Source organism: Eumetopias jubatus, unplaced genomic scaffold, assembly GCF_037043125.1.
Source record: "Eumetopias jubatus isolate StellerSeaLion01/CBP00866 unplaced genomic scaffold, mEumJub1_p1.0 scaffold_12, whole genome shotgun sequence".
Lineage (NCBI taxonomy): Eukaryota > Metazoa > Chordata > Mammalia > Carnivora > Otariidae > Eumetopias > Eumetopias jubatus.
Window position 1 is genome coordinate 58,344,182 of NW_028274818.1, and position 22,640 is coordinate 58,366,821.

Below are 22,640 nucleotides of genomic sequence, written 5' to 3' on the forward strand. Positions count from 1 at the left end.
AACAATTTTGTACTCCTACTTTTATAATAAAAAGGTATTTTCTTTCTCATAAAATGGTATACTGTAAGTTATGCAGGTTTATTTAAAAATGTTTTAAAAACTTTATCTTATGCTTTGTATATCCAAAATATGGGTCTACACATAAATTTTTAAATTAAATAGTGCAAAGGTGACATGTTTAGTTTACTCTGATTTTCTCTTTCTGATTCTGAGGTGATAATGAGAAGGATTAAGAATTTAAATGCTCTCAAAAAAAAATAGTTGGATCTCTCTTTTTTCTAAAGTAGAAGAGAAGACATTCCGAATCAGATACAAATATGTGATTAGCAAAAAACCAGCAAAGAAAAGAACTCTGTTGTTAAGAAAGCAGAGCATCAGGTAGTAGAGGAAACAGAAATGACCTTGCTGACAAACCAAAGGTCTCAGGAGCTATAAATGGGAAAAGAAATTATATGACAAATTAAGAATTTAGATAGAAGCTCAAAGCTTTAAAACATGATGTGTGGACAAAATTAAAGTTGAATTCTTAAAGAGGTGATAATAATTAAGAACTAGTGAGGACAGTACCAGGTAAAAAATGTTCATTTCGTTTAAAAGTTAGCTGTAGAATATAGTCTAATTTACTGCTTAATGTTTGTTTGGCTTAACCATTCTAATTTTAAAATCTAGATCTCTACTACTCAGCCATCAAAAAGAATGAAATATTGCCATTTGCAATGACGTGGATGGAGCTAGAGTGTATTGTACTAAGTGAAATAAGTCAGTCAGAGAAAGACAAAAACCATATGATTTCACTCATGTGGAATTTAAGAAACAAAACAGATGAACATATGGGAAGGGGAAAGAGAGAGAGAGGGGGGAAAACAAACCATAAAAGACTTTTAACGACAGAGAACAAACAGCGTTGATTGGAGGGGAGATGGATGGGCTAAATGGGTGGTGGGCATTAAGGAGGGTACTTGTTACGATGAGCACTGAGTGTTATAATAAGTGATGGATCACTGAATTCTATTCCTGAAACCAATATTACACTATATAAAAATTTGGAGGAAAATTAAATAAATAAATAAATAAAATCAATCTAGATCTCAAGTTATGTGATTTGTATTATACAGTTCTGATCCAAGATTAGGGTACCTACCACTATCCCACTGTAGGAAAATTATCTAAGAGATAAAGCTTCAAGTGTACAAATTTCAAATTAGAAAATAAAAATAACAGTAGATACTATATACCTACATTTACAATCAGGTAATGTCCAACTCAGTTAACAGGATAAGCTTAAAATGAATATATTGAAACAACTTTCCTAGCAGATATTTCATAGGAAACACGAAAAATATAGGTCATTGAAAATAATTTGTACTTTATTACTTTGCAAATTTGATCAAATGAAAATTAAAATGATATATACATATGAAGAATTTCAGTCAGCAAACAAATATTTATTAAAAGCCTACCATCTGTAAAGTTGTTTTGGAGAATATTATTCCTTCTTATATGATAGCTTTGCTAGTCTGGCACCCAATTTAAGTCATAAAAGATATTATAAAGTTAAATAAGCATAAAAGTTCAGAAGTAAACAATAAAATCATAGTAATAAGGAGCATAAATTCCAACCCAATGGAGAAAAATAAAAAATAAAGAGAAAAGCAAAACTAAAAAAGAAAAAAAAATACAAAACTTAATCCTAAAAAAAGGCAAGAAAGTAAAAAACAAACCAAACAAAAAAATGGTAACAGAGGATAGTGAGAAGTTGCAAACAAGTTTAAATATAGCCATGATGGTAAATTTAAATAGACTAAATTCAACAACTGAGAAAAAAGATTGTCTAAGATACACCAAAAAGCATAAGGACACGGAAAAGTTTCAAGCAAAAAGATATTACGCAAATACTAATCAAATGAAAGGTGCCTTGGTTACATTAATATCAGACAAAACAGACTAAGATAAAAGGCAGCACTAAGAATAGAGAGGATTACTACATACATAATAAGTTCAATTTACCAGGAAGATATAACAATTTAACATATATGCACTCACTAAAAATAGCCTCAAAATGCATTTAAAAAGAAAATGACATAACAGCAAGGAGAATTAGACAAATCCCCCATGACAGTGAAGATTTCAACATGTCTCTCTCCCTATTTTATATGTCAAGCTGACAAAAACAAACACACAAACGTCAAAAATATAAATAATTTTAACATAATTTACAGTCTTGATCTACTGGCTACATATAAAATTTCACATTAAAAATTAGAGTAATATTCTTTTCAAGGGCCCATGAAACATTTACAAATTTGACATGTACAAGGCCACAAAGTCAGTTTCTATAAATTTCAAAGAACTCATCTAACACCAACCACATTCTCTAACCACAAGTTAGATGTTACTGGAAAAAAAGTTAAATGTATACAATTTAAGAAGTTAGAAAAAAATAATAAACCACAAAATAATTTCAAAGAAAACAGAAGAAAGGAAATAATATAGAGAAAGCAGAAATAAAAAACAAAATGAGTAACAAAACAGAGTTCTGCCATGATGATGAAGAAAAAATTAAGGGAGTTCAAATAATGTTATGAATAAGAAGGTGGTTATAACTCAAGACAGTAGAAATTAAATAGACAATAAAAATAGTATAATAAATTTGCAAACTTAGATGAATGGACACATTTTTAAAAAACTTGCTAACACTGACTAAAGAAGAAACAGATAGTGCAAACTGTCCTATAGCTATTAAAGAAGTAAAATAAAATAGTACTTAAAAACCATCTCCAAAAGAAAACATGAGGTCCAGATGGTTTTATAGGTAAGATCTACTAAACTTTTAAAGAAAAGGTCATTCCAATCTTATACAAAATCTGGAAATAGGAAATGTTTTTTTCTACTCATTCTCTGATGGTAGTGTTAACTTTTTACCAAAAACAGGATCATGAAAATATAAGAAAGAAAATCCATTCCAAATATAGATAGAAAACTCCTTCACAAAATATCAACAAATCAAATCCAACAATGTATCAAAAAGATAATACGTCATGATCATGTTAGGTTTATCCCAGGAATACAAAGATTGTTTAACCCAGTTCTACATGTAAGGAGCTTGAAAGTCCTCACTCCAAACTGACAAGTAAAAAGCTGAACAGACTGAAAAATCAACAATTCTTCCTGGATCCGTAAGAGAGGGGAGGACACGGGGCAAACTGCTTCCCTAAGACTGGAGAGACAAACAGGCAAACAGGGAGTCACAGCTTAGCGGAACAGAGACTTGGGGGTAAGAATACCTGAACTGTGATTGAGGAACTGCTGGAAGCTCAATGTGGACAGCTTTGAGAATTAAAAACTCCAGAGGAACCCAGTCATAGGGGCCCTTCCCACAGTATTTTCAGATTTACCTCCAGCAGCCAGACCAGATTGCCACACAAAATACTGGAGAAAAATCCCCTTGGGTTTCTGGCAGGGAGAGGAGAAAAGGAACCATTTTGAAAAATGCCAGAGCACTCTACTCTTCTCAGTAAGGTCTGCTCTTCAGGGAAACTAGTTAACTAGAGCCTAACCTGCTGGGGTTAATAATAATCAAAGTCTAACTAACCTAGGGGAGAGAGATAGCCAACTACAGCCCACTCAGACCATCCTATCCCACCTAAAGGGAAAGGAAAAAAAAAACAAAAACAAAAACTGAGGAATACTTCTAAAGGCCAGAGATGTAGGCTCACTAAAAGACTGAGACCTAATCTTAAGACTATAGAATGCTTCCCCTCTCCCACGCCTCACCACCACATTACTAGTTTAATTAGAACAGTTCCTTTTACATGGTACATCATATATAGCTACATCAAAAAAGCTATAAGGCACACCAAAAGAGAAAAAACACACTTAGAAGAGACAGAGCAAGTTGGAATTAACAGACCAGGAATTTAAAACAACTATGATTAATTAAGGGCACTAATGGATAAAGTACACAACATGCGAGAATAGATGGGCAATGCAAGCAGAGCACTGGAAATCCTAAGAAAGAAGCAAAAAGAATTGCCAGAGATAAAAAACAAACAAAATACAAAAAAAAAAAAAAAACCAACACTGTAACAAAAATGAAGAATGCCTTTGACAGGCTCATTAACAGATTGGACATGGCTGAAAAAAAATCCTTGACCTAGAAGATATATTAATAGCATCCTTGAGAACCAAAAAGCAAAGAAAACAAAGACTGAAAAAAAAACCCATGGAGGGCGCCTGGGTGGCTCAGTCGTTAAGCGTCTGCCTTCGGCTCAGGTCATGATCCCGGGGTCCTGGGATCGAGTCCCACATCGGGCTCCCTGCTCGGCAGGAAGCCTGCTTCTCCCTCTCCCACTCCCCCTGTTTGTGTTCCTGCTCTTGCTCTCTCTCTCTGTCAAATAAATAAATAAAATCTTAAAAAAAAAAAAATCCATGGACTGTGTGATAACTACAATAGATGTAACAGAATCATAATGGAAATCCCAGAAGGTGAAGAAAGAAAAGAAAAGAGAAGAGAAGAGAACAAGAGAAAAGAAAAGAAAGAAAAGGAAAATTTGAAATAATAATGACTGAGAATTTCCCTAAATTAATGTCAGACACCAAATCATAGATCCAGGAATCCTAGAGGACACCAAGCAAGATAAATACCAAAAAACCCAAACCAAACCAATACAAAAATCCTACAACCTAGGCATATCATTTTAAAAATATAGAAAATCAAAGATTAAAAAAAAAATCCTGAAAGAAGCCAGAGGAAAACAAACATCTTACCTAGAGAGGAACAAAGATAAGAATCACATCCAACTTATCCTCAGAAACTATGAAGCAAGAAGAGAATGAAGTGAAATATTTAAAACACCGAGAAAAAAAAAATCACCAACCCAGAATTCTGGACCCTGCAAAATTATCCTTCTTCAGTGAATGAGAAATAAAAATGTTCTCAAACAAAAAGCAAAGGAATTTGTTGCCAATAGACCTGCCTTGCAAAAAATGTTAAGAGAAGTTCTTTATAGAGAAGAAAAAAATTATGAATCAGACACATGAATCTACATAAACAAAGGAAGACCATCAAAGAAGGAATAAGTGAAGATAAAAGGAAAACTTTCATTTTTCTTAATCTTATCTAACAGATAATAGTTCAAAATAATAATAGCAATAATGTATTTCATTATGTATGTTTATGTATGTAACTTCTGTGTATATATACTTATGTATGCTTATGTTACTTACATGAAAGTGAAATGAATGACAGCAGTGACACAGGGACAGGAAGAAGGAATTAGGGTTTTGTTATCATGATATTCACACTACCGTGAAATGGTATAGTATTATTTGAGAGTGGACTGGATTAGTTGTAAAAAGTACATTGTAAACTCTAGGGCAACCACTAAAAAAAGTTTAAAAAAGAAGTATAGCTGATATGCTAAGAAAGGAGAGAAAATGGAATCATACAAAATGCTGAATTCAAACCACAAAAGGCAGAAAAAAAGGAAAAGACAAAAACAGGAACAAAGAACAGAGAACAGTAAAGAATATGGGAGACATTAATCCAATTATATCAATAATTGCTTCAAATGTCAGCATTCTAAATACACCAATTAAAAGACAGATTATCAGGGTGGATCAAAAAATATGATCCAACTATCTGTTGTCTATAAGAAATCCACTTAAAAATAAAGACTCATATAGATTAAAAGTGAATGTATGGAGAAAAACATACCATGTTGACAATAAACAAAAGAAAGCAAGAAAAACTATATTTCTTTCAGACACAGCGGACTTCAAAGTAAGCAAAGTTATCAGAGATAAAGAAGAGCATTACATAATGTCAAAGGAATCAATTCCCCCCGAACAATCATTAAGGCATATGTGCCTAACCAGAGAGGGTCAAAACACATGGAGCAAAAACTAGAAATGCAAGGAGAAATAGATGAATCTACTATAATAGCTGGAGACTTCAACACCCTTGTCTCCAGAAAGGGGCAGATCCAGGAGGCAGACAGTAAGGACACAGCTGAACTCAACACCACTGATCAACAGGATATAACGGACATCGTCTGACTACAACAACAGTAGAATGCACATTCTTTTCAAGTTGAACATTCATCAAAATAGACTACATTCTGGGTCATAAGACACACCTGAAAGAAAGACTGTTTTGGTTTTTTTTTAAAGATTTTACTTATTTGAGACAGAAAGACAGAGCACAAGCAGAGGGAAAGGCAGGCAGAGGGAGAAGCAGGTTCCTCGCTGAGCAAGGAGCCTGATGCAGGACTTGATCCCAGGACCCTGGGATCATGACCTGAGCAGAAGGCAGATGCTTAACTGACTGAACCACCCAAGCATCCCAAAAGACTATTTTTTTAAAAAAGATTTTATTTATTTATTTATTTGACACAGAGAGACACAGCAAGAGAGGGAACACAAGCAGGGGGAGTGGAAGAGGGAGAAGCAGGCTTCCCACTGAGCAGGGAGCCCAATGTGGGGCTCGATCCCAGGACCCTGGGATCATGACCTGAGCCGAAGGCAGACACTTAACAACTGAGCCACCCAGGTGCCCCACCAAAAGACTGTTTAATATTAGGACATTTCCAAATGTTATCTACTGTATTAGCAGGTTAAGGGAGAAAAAATATATGATAACTCAATAGATGAAGAAAATGTACTTGATTCAATCAATATTCATTCATGATTTATAAAACCATTAGTAAACTAAATAGCAGGGAACCCCCTAACCTGATAGAAGGTATCTACAAAAACCCAAAAACACAAACCTAAATAAACTCATGCAGACATTCTTTTCAAAATCAGGAGCAAGGTGTGATTTTTACTATCCTCATTAACCAATATACAGTAAGCAGTAAGAATGAAAAGGAAGAAACAAAACTCCTATTTGCAATGATATGACTGTCTACATTAAAAAAAAAAACTAAAAGGAACTCACATGCCAATTAATAGATATCAGAAAAATATTTGGGTGGATTTAAGATCATTATACAAGCCAACTGAATTTCTAAACACCAGCAACAAACTATTACGAGAGCATTACAAGTTTAAAAAAAAATGCATTTACAACAGCAGTGAAGATGAAATTGTCTATAAATAAAGATATTCCCGTTTGTAGGAAATTATAACATGTTACTGTTAAAAGATCTAAAGAAATGTAGAGATAACTTAATATTGTGAGGATAATTAATTCTCCAAATTTATTTACAGGTTTATTACAACTAGAATCATATTCTGAACACTGTGTGGAACTTAAAATGTTGATCATAAAACAGACCAAAGGACAAAGAATAGCCAAGTCCCTTCTAAAGAAAAATAAAGAGAAGAGACTTGAAGAGACTTAGAAGGTATTAAGATTATAAAACTAGAGTAATTATAAGAGTATGATATTGATGGAGAGGCAAACAATTGTCCAATGGAACGAAACAAAGAGCCCAGAAATAGACCTGTGTTTATATGGAACTCTAACATGATGGGTAGTGTAGCAGCTCCCTGGGGAAATTCAACATTTAATAAATGAACAGGGAAAATAGGGCTATCTACATGAGCACACATATACCTCATAAATAAAAATAATTCCAGATGGATTAATATCTTAAGTTGTCAAAAGACAACTTCAAAAGAAAGTTTTCAATTTTTAGAATTCAAGGGTAAGTAAGGATTTCTTAAATAAAAGGAAGTGATATGCATTAAAGAATGATAAAATTCAACTACATTAAAATTAAGAATAGTTCCTCAAAAGACGGCTTAAAAAAATAAATCATAAACCAGAAAAAGTATTTGCACATTTATAAATGACACAAATTAGTATCAAAAATATATTAAGAATTCCTTAATAAATAATAAAAACAAGATCAACATGGAAAAGAAAAACAACTCAATTAAAACAAGCCAGTAGAAAACCAGATATGGCCAAAAAACAAATGAGAGATGCATAATCCCATTTTGTAAACAGAGAAATGAAAGTCAAGACCACCGTACACCAAATCAATTAGCAAAGTCAAAAAGAGTGATAAAACCACGTTGTGGATCAGTGTGATTACTTAGTGATTGTATTAATTTACACTCCCACTTTGGAAAACAATTTGAGATTATCTTGTAAAATTAAACATTCCATTCTTAGGTATGCACCCCAGAAAAGCCCAAGGAGACATGTTTCAGAATGTTCAAACCAGCACTGTTAATAATAGCAAAAACTTAAAACTGAAATGCCCATTAACAGGAAAAGGGATAAATTATGGAATAGTCATATAATGGATTATTATGTAGCAGAAAATTGATTAAGCATCAGCTACACATAACAACATGGATGAATCTTAACATAATGTTGACTGAGAAAGAAATATCAAGTCCTAATCCCATATCCAGACGATATTCTTTTTTAATCAAGTTTAAAAGTGGGTAAAACAAATTAAATAATATATTATTTTGGCATTTATATTTGTGATAATTTTTTGTTGAAAGCAAGGCATAATAAATATAACATTCAGAAGAGTGGTTGCTCCTGGTAAGGCTGGCAGGGGGACAGAATAGAGAGGACTATATGCAGATCTAAGTTACTGGTAGTCTCTCAGTTTCGGGTTAGGTGGTGGGTTTATGGATATTTATTTATTATTAAATAAATGAATAAAGAAAAGGAACCGAACATGAATCAACAATGATAGTGTGTCACAAACCAAGAATTAAAAAAATAGAATTCTCCCCCTCCTTAGATTAGGTTCAGAGCCCTTAATGATGCCAATGCCTGTGAAAAACTCTATTGCTGCAATTACTATATTAAAATTATTTATATGTGTCTGTGTATCCCACTGAACCAAGAGTTAATGGAGGCTGTGTTGTCATTATCCTTATATCACCAGCTTCTACCACAGTATTTGGTTCATATAGGTTTACTGAATGGATAAAATAATAAATACGAAACTAATTCATCCAGAAATGTCAAAGGAAAAACAAAAACATCTCAAGGTATCAGCTATTTATTTGGGACACAGCATTTAAGAGATAAAAACCTAGAATGAATCTAACATATAAATGACCTAGGAAAATAAAAACCTAGATTCCTGACTTCGTATTTTGATCCCTTCTTCTTCCCTGAGAGTCTTTGTATTTTATTTTTAATACTGCATATTCTAGAAAATGCTGTTTCTAAATGGTCAGCACAATTTAAGATAATTCCAAGCTCAAATTAGTAAATTATAAAAATCAGAAATAGTCTATAAGCCGAATTTAAAAAAAAACAAGATTGGCACATTTAGGAGTTAGAGGACTAGGCTAAAATATAAGGAGAAATTAAACAGCACTAAAAATATAAAATATGAATTACTTTGCCTCTTGTTTTCAATATGGTAAATCCTTTCATAAAACACCATTACAGCGGCACCTGGGTAGCTCAGTCGGTTAAGGGTCCGACTCTTAATCTCAGCTCAGGTCTTGATCTCAAGATCGTGACTTCAAGGCCTGCATTGGGCTCCACACTGGGCATGAAGCCTACTTAAAACCAAACCAAACCAAATCCCCCCCCCCATTATATATAGCTAGAGTAGTACAAATTAATTGATATTATTGGTGTTATTAAAATTCCTTGTGGGGGAACAAAGAAATTTTAGGGTAGAAAAAATGGCTTGATCAAAGACTGGGAGATGACTGATTTATTTAACCTGGAATTAAATGACTTAAGGAGTAATTCAGTTAGCCAAAGGAGGTTAATATAAAAGGATACTGTACTAAGGACAGAACATAAGGACATGACTAGAATTATAGCAGGTGAATTCTGAGTTAACCTATAGGAAGAAATTCTTTACTATGCAGGTGTGAAAGAGTCTTCTAGTCTAGGTAGCTAATGAACTTGATACTCACAATTTAGAATGTAAATTGGAAGAGCACTTTCCAAATTGTGAGATTTTTGTAGGTGCACAACAAAAAAAGGGTTTGTGAAATGTGGAAAGTAATGGATTAAGCAAAGCTAAACAGTTTTTTGGTTGCAAGTTTTCTGAGAGGCTTTATTATGCTAGTTTTGTGAATCTCAAAAAGAGGTTTACACAATGTAGTATTCCCCAAATTTTGCGACACCATTGTAAAGTATCAGAGCATTTAGGGAAACAAGAAAACAGCACATGCTGCCCAGAGGCTTCTGGAGGTTCCTAGTCTACAACATCAAGGAGCTGGAAGCCCTCCTGTCCTGCAAGAGATCTTACTGTTCTGAGATTGCTCACAATGGTTTCCTCCAAGAACCACAAAGCCATTGTGGAAAGAATGGCCCAGCTGGCCCTCAATCCCGGGCTACAGGGTGAGGGAAGTGAACAGATAGCTCATGCGCACACTTTCTTTGTGGTAAATAAAACCTTGACCACTCTGGGGGCGGAAAAAAAAAAGACATAGACAAGGGCTTCGTGTATGTGTGTGGAGGGGTGGGGGAATGTATTTTTCCCTCAAAATGTATTAGTAAAGCTAAGGGACAGTGGGCCTGCTATCTTTTAGAAGGGTCAGCTTCCAAGGTTGCCCCTTAGCTGGCGTCTGGGAACTCGACTTGTGGAACGTTCCCTCTGTTGTTCTGCCTGCCTGGGACACTGAATCCTGATGTACCTGCTTGCCCAGATCATTTGTAATAAGTAATGTGAACACCTACTTTCCTTCTGGGTCTGGAATTTGGGTAGTTGTGGTTAGGTGTGGAGGGTGTTTACACAACCGGCCCCCAATAGAAATGCTGGATTTTGAATCTTAAGCAGGCTTCTCTGGACAGAAACTCTACGTAAGCGTTACTACATTTTATTGCTGAAGGAAGGAGTGCGTTATACGGCCCATGCTGGGAGAATGTTGGAAGCTTATGCTTAGATTCTTCCAGACTCTGTCTGATGTGTCTTTTCCTTTGTCATAGTTACAAGTGAATCTCAGTTCTGTGAGTCTTTTTAGGGAGCCATCAAATAGGAGGGAAGGTGGTGGGACCTCTGAAACAATACAGTTGATGTTTGAACAATGTAGTTATTAGGGACATGCCCCCCCATTCCCATGCAGTTGAAACTCTGCATTAAGCTTTTAACTCCCCCAAAACCTACTAACAGCCTACCACTGACCAGAAGCCTTACTGATAGCATAAATAGGCAAGTAACACATATTTTGTATGTTGAATGTATTATATATTGTCCACTTACAGTAAAGTAAGCTAGAGAAAAGAAAATGTTATTAAGAAAATCATAAGGGGGGTGCCTAGTTGGCTCAGTTAAGCATCGGCCTTAAGCTCAGGTCATGATCTCAGGGTCCTGGGATTCAGCCCCGCATTGGGCTCCCTGCTCAGCGGGGAGTCTGCTTCTCCTTCTCACTCTGCCCCTCCCTCCACTCGTGCTTGAGCTCTTGCTCTCTCAAATAAATAAATATCTTTAAAAAAATTTTTTTTAAATCATAAGGAAGACAAAACTTATAGCTGTAAATTTTTAGTATTGTACTTATAAAAAATCTGCATATAAGTGGATCTACACAGTTCAAACCCTTTTTCAAGGGTCAACCATAATTCACAGCTTTTCATTTATTTCAAGTTTAGGAAATCAAAGGAAGAAAACAGTAGGCCAGATCATCTGAGGAAATACGGATAAAAACTGAGTTAGCTAGAGTTTTAGATAAAAAGATGTCTTCTTTGCCAAGTCTCATCTACGTATGCATGTATGTATTATTAGGCTGGCCTTAAAGGTACTTCCATCTTCTATAGGGCCACACAGACATTTGCACACACAGTGAAGAGTTACGGGCAGCGTAAACAGATGTACATAAGGGCACGCAGAAGAAATGTGCAGTCCTACTTGGGACTATGAAATGTATGGGCCAGAAAAGGTTTTAAAAAGTAGCAGCTTAAGATGAGTGTTGAGATGAGGTGGTCAACAGGATGGTGATGGCACTAGGAGGGCATTTCAGGTAAAGGGCACAGAGTGAGGAGAGCAACAGAGGCATTAAGTGTATTCAGAGACACTCCCAATAGGTCGGCTGTTGAGAGGTTTGGCAATTCCCGGCAGCAGTCACAACAGAGAATGCCCTACATACCAGGCCAAGGAGTTGGTTTCTCTCTATCACAGGCACTGGAGAGCCCCTGGAAGTGGCTGTGAGGAGGACATAGACTGGAAGCAGTTGGAGGACCGTTTGAATAGGAGAGCAGGTGAGAGGCAATGAGGTAATAGCAGTTGAGTGAAGAGTAGGGATGATTGCCATTTTTATTTATTATTAAAAGAAACAGATTAAATATGGCACCTATCATTCCAAATCTCAGCAGATTACAGTTAAGATTCACAGAACACTACAGAACAGTCCCTAATGAAGACTGGCTATGGGAGCAGTACGGATAACAGCGTGTCATACTTTTGTGTTTCTAATTTTATTTTATTTTTTTTATTTTATCTTAAGCAGAGCTGTACATTCCTTGAGCATCCCCAATTGCTAAAAGGGGAGGCAGACTAAACATGTGTTTGGTGTCAGGAAACAACTACTTTTGCTGAGAAATTGCCCCAGATGATCTCCATGTAGGAAGTAAGTGAGGTGAAGGAGTCTAATCTCATTAGCGCTGAGGGAAGGGAAGAGTCACATTTTCTGCTTTACCGTGGTTTATTAGTTCATAGTTCTAAAAGCAGAAACTGGCTTTGAGTACTTGGGATAAAAGATATAAAGCAGAAAGTCAAAAAGCCCTGAAACAAAATCCATTTTATGTTTTACAATCCCCTGTGTTTTAGAAACTAATGAATGGTAAATAACAGACATGTGTCACTGGAATTAGGGACAAGATTGATTTTGTCAGTAAACCAGGTTTGGGGTAGATGAATAATGGGATTGAAGTTCACTTTAAAGTTCTATTTAAAAAGGTACCCCACTGTTAGTCTTCAAATTACAGAAGTGTCTGAGAGTTAGAGATCATCTTGATGTGTGACACTGAGTTATTAAGCTATTTATAAGAAAACAGCTTTCTTTAAAAAACCAGAATTTTAAACCTATGTACAGAATTAGACTCAAGTCCATTTTTAGTTCTTGATCTCAAAGAAAAGGACTACATTTGAATAATAACAGAAAGTTGCTATTGCTAAATGGTAGCCTAATCAAGTTTAAAAAAAAAGTAAGTTGCATTCTTCAACAAAATATTCAAATGGAGTAACCAATAATTTAAAGTACATCATTTCATATAGTTACTTTATCATATGACACACTTGAAGTGAACATCAGTTACATCTGCACACAGGAAATTTCTTTTCATTCTATTTCCATGCAGTGCATGCAGCTAAATATAGTTTGTGAAAAGCAACCTGCTTTACAATGCTTAGCACTTAGAGTTCAGTAAGTTTAAAGAAGTATTAACTGTTAATAGGAAAGGTGGTTAGCTGTGGAAAAAGAGGACCTGGCAAATTCATCATAAAGAAAAAATAAAATAATGAAGGAACATACTGAATTACCTCATTATTCTATCACCTATTGTTGTTCCTCTGATATTAAATCTAGTGAAGGGAACACAATAACTAAAGTCACTCACAAAGACTTCAAAGAACCAAATATTTAAAGCTTTAAGGTCACCACTTTTATCATTAATCACCTAAATCTAAGATTTTGTTTCCCTTTGTGATTTAAGGTTTTATGTGAGAATATGTCATTCAACTAAATGTATATGAGGAAATTAAACAGAAACACTCACTGAAGATAGGGTAGAAGGAAGACTTTGCACTTAATCCCTTTTATCTTTAAATAGATCAGAACCTAAGCAGTTACAGAGTGTAGGGAACTGCACGGACTCACATCACCAATACCATCCCCACCAATACCATCCCCGGCAACACCTACATTATGCTCCCCAGGGCTGCGCTGCTCTTTTAGAAAAAAATAATTAAGCCCTGAGCTGACTCATTTGTCCCAACCATACACTGTAGAGCAAGCAAGCAAAGAATAGCAGAGCTTTTAACTCTCTAGGAGTTCAGTTCTTTCTCTATGGTTACTTTTTTTTTCTCTGCAATTTTCTTCAATAAAGAATACACTTGAATCATTAGAAATACTGAGAGTGATTATAATGATGACTGAAGAGATGGTGGCAAATTTAGAACACACAAAGAATTTTGACTTCACAAATCAAGGCTATGTTCCACAGTCTAGAGTAGGCAATGGAACCACATTTCTATGCATGTAAAAAACTTTTTTAAAAAGTGGTTAACAGGTAACATCTTTAATATTTATGGAAAAAATCTTTAGGGCCTCTTGACTGAGCCCATAACTAAAAACTTTCAAGACTATGTGAGAACTTCTTCAGGAAGCTCACTTAGATGCTTCTCACAGAGCAAAAAACCTCTTAAGTTTGGCAAAAGAAAGAGCTACCAGCTAGGCCATCATACCGTTTACTATAAGATTGATTTGGCACCGTGGAAACAGTTTATGTGAAGACCATAAAAATAGAAAACCTCACCATGCTCCTTTCATTCCAAGGGTACACGTTTATATTTCTAAATCCAGTATATAAAATCACTAAGGGATACACACACTACTTTTATTTATTGTTTTTTTAATACCATGATTGGAAAGTATGTGTTATTATTTCTTTCTTCAATTTAGTTTCCATTTAATGTTCTATGCTCTTGCCCTAGACAAAGTTAAAGGGGATCAAATATGCGGTGATTTAGAGATTGATTTCATTGTCTTAAACTCTGGATATCTACCAGTAGAGGCATTTTACCATAGACTACAGTTGTGCTTTTCTAAGACTGATTTGCTATAAAATAGGAATCAGCAAACTATGGCTCTTTGGATGAACCTGGCCAGTTGCCTGTTTTTGTAATAGCCCGTAGACAAAGAACAGTTTTTACATTTGTAGACAGTTACATTTTAAATGGTTATATAAGTACCTATGTAATAGCCTCCATTTTGCCTCTTGGCCAGCAAAGCTTAAATATCTACTCTCTGGCTTTTTAGGAAAAAGTCTGCTGACCTCTGCTATAGAGAGTCCCAGTTGTATTTGTACCGAGACTAGCTATCATTAATGAGAAGAGCATTCCATTTTAAAACATCTATGTTAGTTGTTAAGGCTTTTATTTTCTAAGACATTTCCTTCCCATGCTTGATCTCAGCCCAAAAGTGAAAACCAAAGTCATATTTATCTAACCAGATTATAAATGCAAATCTTTATAAAGAAATCCTTACTTTGCATTGCAAAGAACTGTTTTGATATTTTTATTAAATGTATGTCAAAAATGGCTTAGTTAATAAACTTTTTAGCTTTCATTTCAATAACTAAATTTGGGGCAAAAAAAATTATGAGATCCACTATGTAATTCTTTATACACATTGAAGTACAGATCTAAGTATATACTTTTACCATTTTTAATATTAGGGCCATTTCTTTACTCCAACCAAACTAATCTCAACTGGGCTTTTCAAGTGGCAGCAACAGAGGAACTTTAAGACATGCATCTTCTTAGTTGGGCACTTCATCGAAGCACGAAATGTATCCTTAGATAATAGGAACCAAATGGTAGGATTTTTACAAGAGAGCTTTGAAATCTTTTGTCCCTTCGGAAACAGAAATTCTCAGAAATCATATACCTACTTACAAGCTGGTAAATGATTTTTTTCGTGTTCTTAAGAAGCAAAATATCTTCAACTTTCTCTCTTAAGAATAAAAGTCAACATACCTATTCTCCAAATAGAGAAGATAAATGGGCAATTGTCTCAAGGATGAAGAAGCCTTAAGAAGGTGCAGAAATATTAAAAATATACCTTATATAGGTAGTTCAAGATTTAATCAAGATGGTGCTAAGGAAGTTAGGAACTACAAAAATTATTTAGAAAAAAATCAGAAGGAAGATTTTTTACCCTTTAAAAATTTTTGGCAAATAGAAAAGAATAATGCCAATTTCAAAGAAAAATTGATGATGTTGTGAAAGTCACTATAATCCTTTAGCATCACCTTAGTATGTACATTTTTGTATACATATAACATTGTATTTCATTTCACTTATTTATTAAAACTGTTTCCCCCCATTCTTATAAATGGCTTGTGGATTTGTCCTTGCTTCTTTAAGAAGTGATTAAGTTTCTTAAAGGATAAGAATTTTATTATTTTTCTATTATTCTTCAGTAAGTTCACTACTATGTTCTACAGAATAAAACAAAATAATATATGGGACAAACTTAGGCTCTATTCCTGAACTGAATATACAGTATATTAAATAATACGTAATAATTTTTAAAAATCAGGGAAGCCAATGTAGACCCAGAAGAGGTTTCAGATCTGGATCTAACCTTGAGAGTATGAACTTGAGAGTACATGCATGGAGTGGCGTCAGCTCTAGGCCACTGTGCCTGATATTTCCTTGCTTCTAAAAGATTCTGCTGGTCTAGTTCAGCACCTGGGTCTCTTGGTACAATGAGGCTATCGGTGCCAACTTTGTGGCAGATCCAAACCCTAGGCGAATCCCTAAAACAAATCATTTAAGTATTATGAAAATGATAAATAAATGATAAAGCTCAACAGAAAGATATTATAGTTTCTGCTAATATCTCCAAACTAAGGATGATATGCCACAAGAAGTTTTAGGTTCTCTAGGACCCACTCTCCCCATCAAATCCTCCCTTCTCACTGATGTTATACTACTGTGTTTAAAAAAACAAACAAACAAAAAACCTTTTTAGGTCTAAAATATACAAAAACTCTGCCTAGCACTTCAGTTTCCTCAGCTATAAAGTAAGCTTAGTATAAAAGTGTTATAATAAGCTTGGATAGAAGACGCTACATAATTATGATTTTTTTGCAATTATCTAATATCAAAAATATATAATTTCTTATTTAAACAAATAAACCTGGTAAGTGATATGGTCCATTTTACTATTAAGTGTATACTTAAATTTTATTTTCAATTATGACTTTAGCATCACTTTTAGTACAGAAAAAAGCAAGGACATATGTTCACTTAGATAAATAAAAGACCATATGTACAAGCTTAAAATAATTATAGACTCTAACTCTCCACCCTGGATTTTAGAAACCATCAATTTGATTTTCAAATTGTGCTATGCTTGCTAACCTTATCTGTATACATTAAGTGGTGATGACATCCCTCTAGGTCTGGAAAGAAATGGAACGAAGTTTTACTTGTCTAAAATAGAGACTAAGAATGCTAAAAACAAAAGGCGGCAGGTAAAGAAAAGATGTTTGGTTAATCTCTAAGTACAAATACCGGGAAGGATTACTTCCTTTACATTTAAAAACAATGCCATTGCCAAATAAACATTCTGACAAAATATAACTAAAGGTAGCTTTACAACTAAGGATATATAACTGAATGTAAGTAAAGGAACTATCATTTCCTAGTTACAAAAGGGAGTTTCACCGAACTGCAAGGACTGTTCTGGATTTTCGCTTGTCCTCTGTCTGTCTTTATCCCTAAAACCATTCTCATTGTAATTGGTTCTTAAGTCTGAGTAGCCACACAGACATCTTGGGTGCTTAACACAGCTTATTGTTTATTTAGTGCTTTCAAAGTGGACAGGTCCTAGGACTGAACGACTGATGGATTTTTAAAAATTCTTATAACAATTCTAGAGAGTCATAGCCTCATTTTATAGATAAGGAAACTGAACCTTAGAAAAACATTAAGTAATTTAAATGAGGAAATATAGCTAAGTAGTAAAACCAGGATTCAAGCCCACGTCATAATGTTCTTGATCAGTAATTTACCATTAAAGAATGGCAATGCTGTATCATCTTTTTACTATATTTTTCACTTGACAGAAATGTCAGAATATTTTATGAACACTAGTATATTGAGCATGGAAATGTGTGAAATGGTTCTTCACACCTGTGTAAGCTAGGCACTTAAAGATAAAATTTTATTCTCTGGGAAAGGGCAGAGCTTATAATGAGATATGATAGCATTATCTGCAGAAACAGCTTTTGAAGAGTATGGAATGCAATACGTTTTAAAAGATTTACTTTATCTACTAAAAATAAGATATATTCGTATGATCACACAAAATAAAAAATGAGAAAAGTAATGAACATGTGAGCAATTCTTTACTGTAGTTATGTTTGTTATTTGGTGTAATTTTTCATTTTCTAAACTGAGTTATTCAGGAGAAATCACAGAAAAACATAAGGTTCTCAAAAAGAGAACTACTATCACACTACCTTAACCCAGGGTCAATAGAAAAGCAGAACATTTAAAAAACTGAACATTAAACAAAATAAAACTCATAAAGGCCAGGCTGTCTACAGGGCAATCTAACAGCTAAATATAACCCTGACTTCATACATAACCTGTTGGTCGTTCTCAACATTCCTTTCTCTTGATCTGTAAATTGAGGAGCAAATCTCAGTGCTGGAGATACAGAGCAATGAGACTTTTTATTCCCCTCTTAATGCAGTTTGCTTAAAGAATGTAATACATAAAATCATTTACACTTTAAAAAACTCTAAGTTTATACAACTGAGACACTCTTAGAGAAAGCAACTGTAAAAAATGGAGAGATTCCTTTATGTGACTTCAAGCAAAGTCTGTGAATTGTATTTTTTATTGTTCATTTTAATTAAAAATTTACCAACCTGTCACCAGGTCCGGCTCGATACCTTGCACCTGGGATCAGGACGGGGTCGTCATCACTGTCATCTGTGTCCTGGAGAGCAGAGTCCCTGGCTAATGCTTCCTCATGAGCCAAAGGCCCGATGGCTTCTGTTTGTGATAGAGGCTCAGGACTGGTGGTATTCTGATTGGTAGCACCTTCAGTGCTAGTTTGATCGGAAGTTCCTGGTTCCTTGCCTTGTTCAGACAAGGTGGATTCTTCTGGAACCCCAGAAGAGCTATCAATATTGAAGTCATTTCTTTCTCCTGAGCTGGAATCCGATGGCTCAGATGTGAATTTATCTGGTTGTGCTGTCAGAAAATAAAGTAGAAACAGTTGGTCATGTCGGCAACATTGTTTAATCTAACTTGAAGCTCTCCCTATAGGAAGAGGAGAATTCCGTAACACATCTATTTGGAATCTGCCTCTAACTCAGGCGAGAGTAACAGAAATTACAGCTTCTTATTTTCCCACATTAAGCAATTATCTAAAGAGAACAAGACAACTCACCCATTTCTAAACGGTTCTCAACTGTGTTTTCTGCAGATGTACCTTCCTGATATGTTGTCACATCCTCTGATGATTCTTCAAGAGCTTCTGGGAAATAAATAAACCAAATTACCATTAAATCCAATTTTTTTAAAATAAAAATAAACATTAATTGAAAATGCTAGCTTTCCTCTGTATAAGTAGCTCTTAATCCTTTTTGGATCACAGAAACTTCTGACACTCAGATATAACCTCCCTTCAGTAAAATGCAAATTGTATATGCAAATGTATACACCAAACTGTACAAACACTATCAAGGATGGATGAGCAATCCTGCCCACTGCCTCCTCCCAAAGCCCATGCATGGACCTTCATGAACTCTTCGTGAAGAATTTCTGCTTTAGATTACCCCTCACAATTGACATTACTTGGTCTTGCCTTTTTGCTGAACTTCACAAATTCTAAACTTAAAACTGAGTCTTTTTCTATCCCTTTATCATACATCTGGTATAATCTCAACTATCATGAACTAATAGTAAAGTTGACCCTACTATAAATTCTGTTTTGGCCACTGAAAATATTTATGTCTGGGATTTAACTCCAAGACCATAAGGGATCAGTCTTTTTTGCTCCTGACTGCACATCTGCTTACCAGACAGTTGTTTTACACATATTTAATTCTTGTAAACTCTGTTACATTGAGGTATCTATTCATTTAATAAGTAGAATTCATTTATTCCTTCATTTACCCAAGTATTTATTGAAAATCTACTGTGTTCCAGGCTCTGTACTAGACACTAAATTTCATATAATGGTCATGGAAAATATTCTAGGAAAGGTTCTGAAAAAGTCCCTAAGTGGCATTTCCTGTATGAAATTAAGATTCACTCATAACCCATTAAAATTTTATTCCTTTTCCCCCCCTTTACAAGCCACCCATAGTCTTTGAAAAAATCAAGGCAGATACTTTGGATTTTGCTGCTAAGTATAAAAACAGTAAAGATCATTCAAACTGACATTTACATCTCACATATTTTCAGTGTAATGACCACCGTCCTGGCCGCTGTGTCCACAGAGAGACACCATGCTTCACTGTGACTCCCCATCTGAAATGTGTAAGGCCCCTGCCATTTGCATTTGCTATCTGTTCATCAATAGTAATGTCTGGACTACTGAGGCAAAGGGAATTTATTAAAAATAAGAAACAGAACTGCTGCACTGAAGGAACAGGAAACCAGATGGACACCCAACACTGGGGCTTTGTAATGACAAAAGCAAACAACACCTTACTTGTGTCACTGTCTCCCGGTGGTTGCACAGAGCTCTCTGGGGCCAAGGGTTCTTCCTGACCCTCTGATTTGCAGTGGCTCCCATTTCCTCTAGAGCTTGAGGCAGTACTGCTCCTACCATAAAACAAAATAAGTGGTTCCACCAAGAAGTTAATAAATACGAACTTTTAGGATGATTTTTATATTTTACAATTAGAGAAACATAATAAAAAATTCACACCACAAATAAAATATAGAATTTATTATTTTAATAGTACTTGTAAAACACCACTTTTAAACATCAAGGTGATTATTCTAATCCTCTTTAACTTTAAAAAGGAGATTTAAAAATACCAAAGGACCACCACTTCTTCACGGTTTTGATGCTTCTATAATCAGATATATATTTCTATACATTTCTATTGAATTTTAATTTAATTACATAGACCCCCTTCTTGTCCTCACCACAGATGGTTCACCGCATCCCAATTCTTCCTGGTTTTATGGACTTCGATCATATGTCCTTTCAGACTTTGTTGTTCTAGGCTACTTTTAAATTAATACTTGAAAAGAGACCCGGATAGTTCTTTGGTCCTTGAACTGCCCTCTGTGGATCATATCCACTTCTGGATTGTTGTTCAAATATGGCAGGTGATTGAGCACCATGGTTTTGCAGAAGGCTAGGATAATGTTTCATGTTTTAGTTTTAATACTTACCTGATAATGACTATAATTCTGTCAGCATTTTTGGCTAGAGCAGAATACTAGATAGATTCAAATAATTTTCAATGAATATTCTGTGATAAATCATGGCATATGTGTAAGGTGGGGATTGAATGGGAAAGAAAATAGAGGAAAATGTACAATAATCTAAGATTAAAATTAAATTGATAGAAATGCAATAATTTCTTAGATTCAGAATAAATGTGAACAAGAAAAAAAAGCTTAAGAGTTACAGTACTTAAAAACTGTTACAGACATAGAGCAGTGACTCAATGAACAATGCAAATTATCATGGACTTTTGGCCAAGATTTTATAAAAACTCTTTCAGGCTAATTGCAGAAGTCAATTTGATTTTTTTTAAAGGGCACCCATGTATAATAGGATATGTTTTTTAAAAGAATGCATAATCTACATGGGCATATATGCGAGAATAATGTCAGAAAGGATATGTACCAATGTTAAGTGTCATCTCAGTAGGATTATTGCAAGTGAGTTTTTCCATACTTTTCTCTAGATTCTGAATTTTTTTTTAACGAACATGTTATTTCTTTTTAACCAGAAAGAAATATATAGCAATTTTGGTAAAGAGAAGCCAATGTGATATATAAATCTTTTTTTTCCATTGAGAAAGCTATGATACAGGCATAAATAAAATGCTCAGTGCATAATAGTTTTGATAGCTGAAACACAGTACTGATGTAGGAAAACAGAGCCATTAGTGGAAAAGACAATGTAACCAAGTAAATATATTTAGCGTATGTTAATATGGCATTTTAAGTCACAGAAATAATAAATTGTTCAATAAATGGTACTAGGACAAAGGAACAGTCATGTGGAAAAATTAAGCTATAGCTCTACATCATACTTTATGGCAGAATAAACTGTAGAAGCATTAAACACATATTTTTGATATAAAATCACAGAAATATAAGAGGAAAATAAGAAGAAGCTTTCCCTCTAATCCTGGGAAGGACAGGCTTTTCTAAGCATGAGCTCACAGGCCGAAACCATAAAGCAAAACTACCATAAGTAAACTGAAAGACAAACAACAAACTGGGAAAAGTATTTGCAACAAATGAAAGACAAATGGTATCATCCTCACTTAATTTTATAATAAATAGTTCTTATAAATCAGTAAGAAAAAGATTAACATTGCAGTAGAAAAACGGGCAAAGGATATGAAAGGCAATTTACAGAAGATGATAATGTAAAGCTGACCCCTGGGCCTATCATGTGCCCGTCAATGTGCTAAGTGCTATGGACTTTTTCTGTGTGATCTCATTAAATCTTCCCAACAAAACTCTGAAGTAGGTTCTCTTAAATATGCCCGTTTTCAGATGAAAACACTAAGATTCAGAGAGGTTCAACAGCTTGTCAAGTTTAACATCTAAGCTCTTAGTGGGCTCTACTCCCTCTTCTATCATCAAAGAAACTAAAATAAAAGCAAGACACCATACTGGCAGAGATGAAAAAGACTGCCTTCCTGAATTCTCCTTTTACCATTTTCTTCTTTTTTCTTTCTTAATCAGAAAAAAAAAAGCTAATTACTTTTTGATAAAGAAATAAGAAACTAATGAATGAGAGAATGTAATTCA

The 22,640-nt window shown here is 34.6% G+C and overlaps 1 protein-coding gene across 2 annotated transcripts in view; it reads right to left on the bottom strand.

The window, feature by feature from the left end:
• DCAF6 (DDB1 and CUL4 associated factor 6) overlaps window positions 1-22,640 on the bottom strand; it is a 133,164-nt gene that overhangs the window by 12,870 nt on the left and 97,654 nt on the right. For both annotated transcript variants that reach the window (XM_088017124.1, XM_088017125.1), the window contains 3 exons: window positions 20,344-20,456; window positions 19,075-19,161; window positions 18,548-18,875 (listed from right to left, as the gene is read on the bottom strand). In XM_088017124.1, coding sequence (XP_087873250.1) covers window positions 18,548-18,875; window positions 19,075-19,161; window positions 20,344-20,456 — 528 coding nt within the window. The remainder of the gene's footprint in view (window positions 1-18,547; window positions 18,876-19,074; window positions 19,162-20,343; window positions 20,457-22,640) is intronic.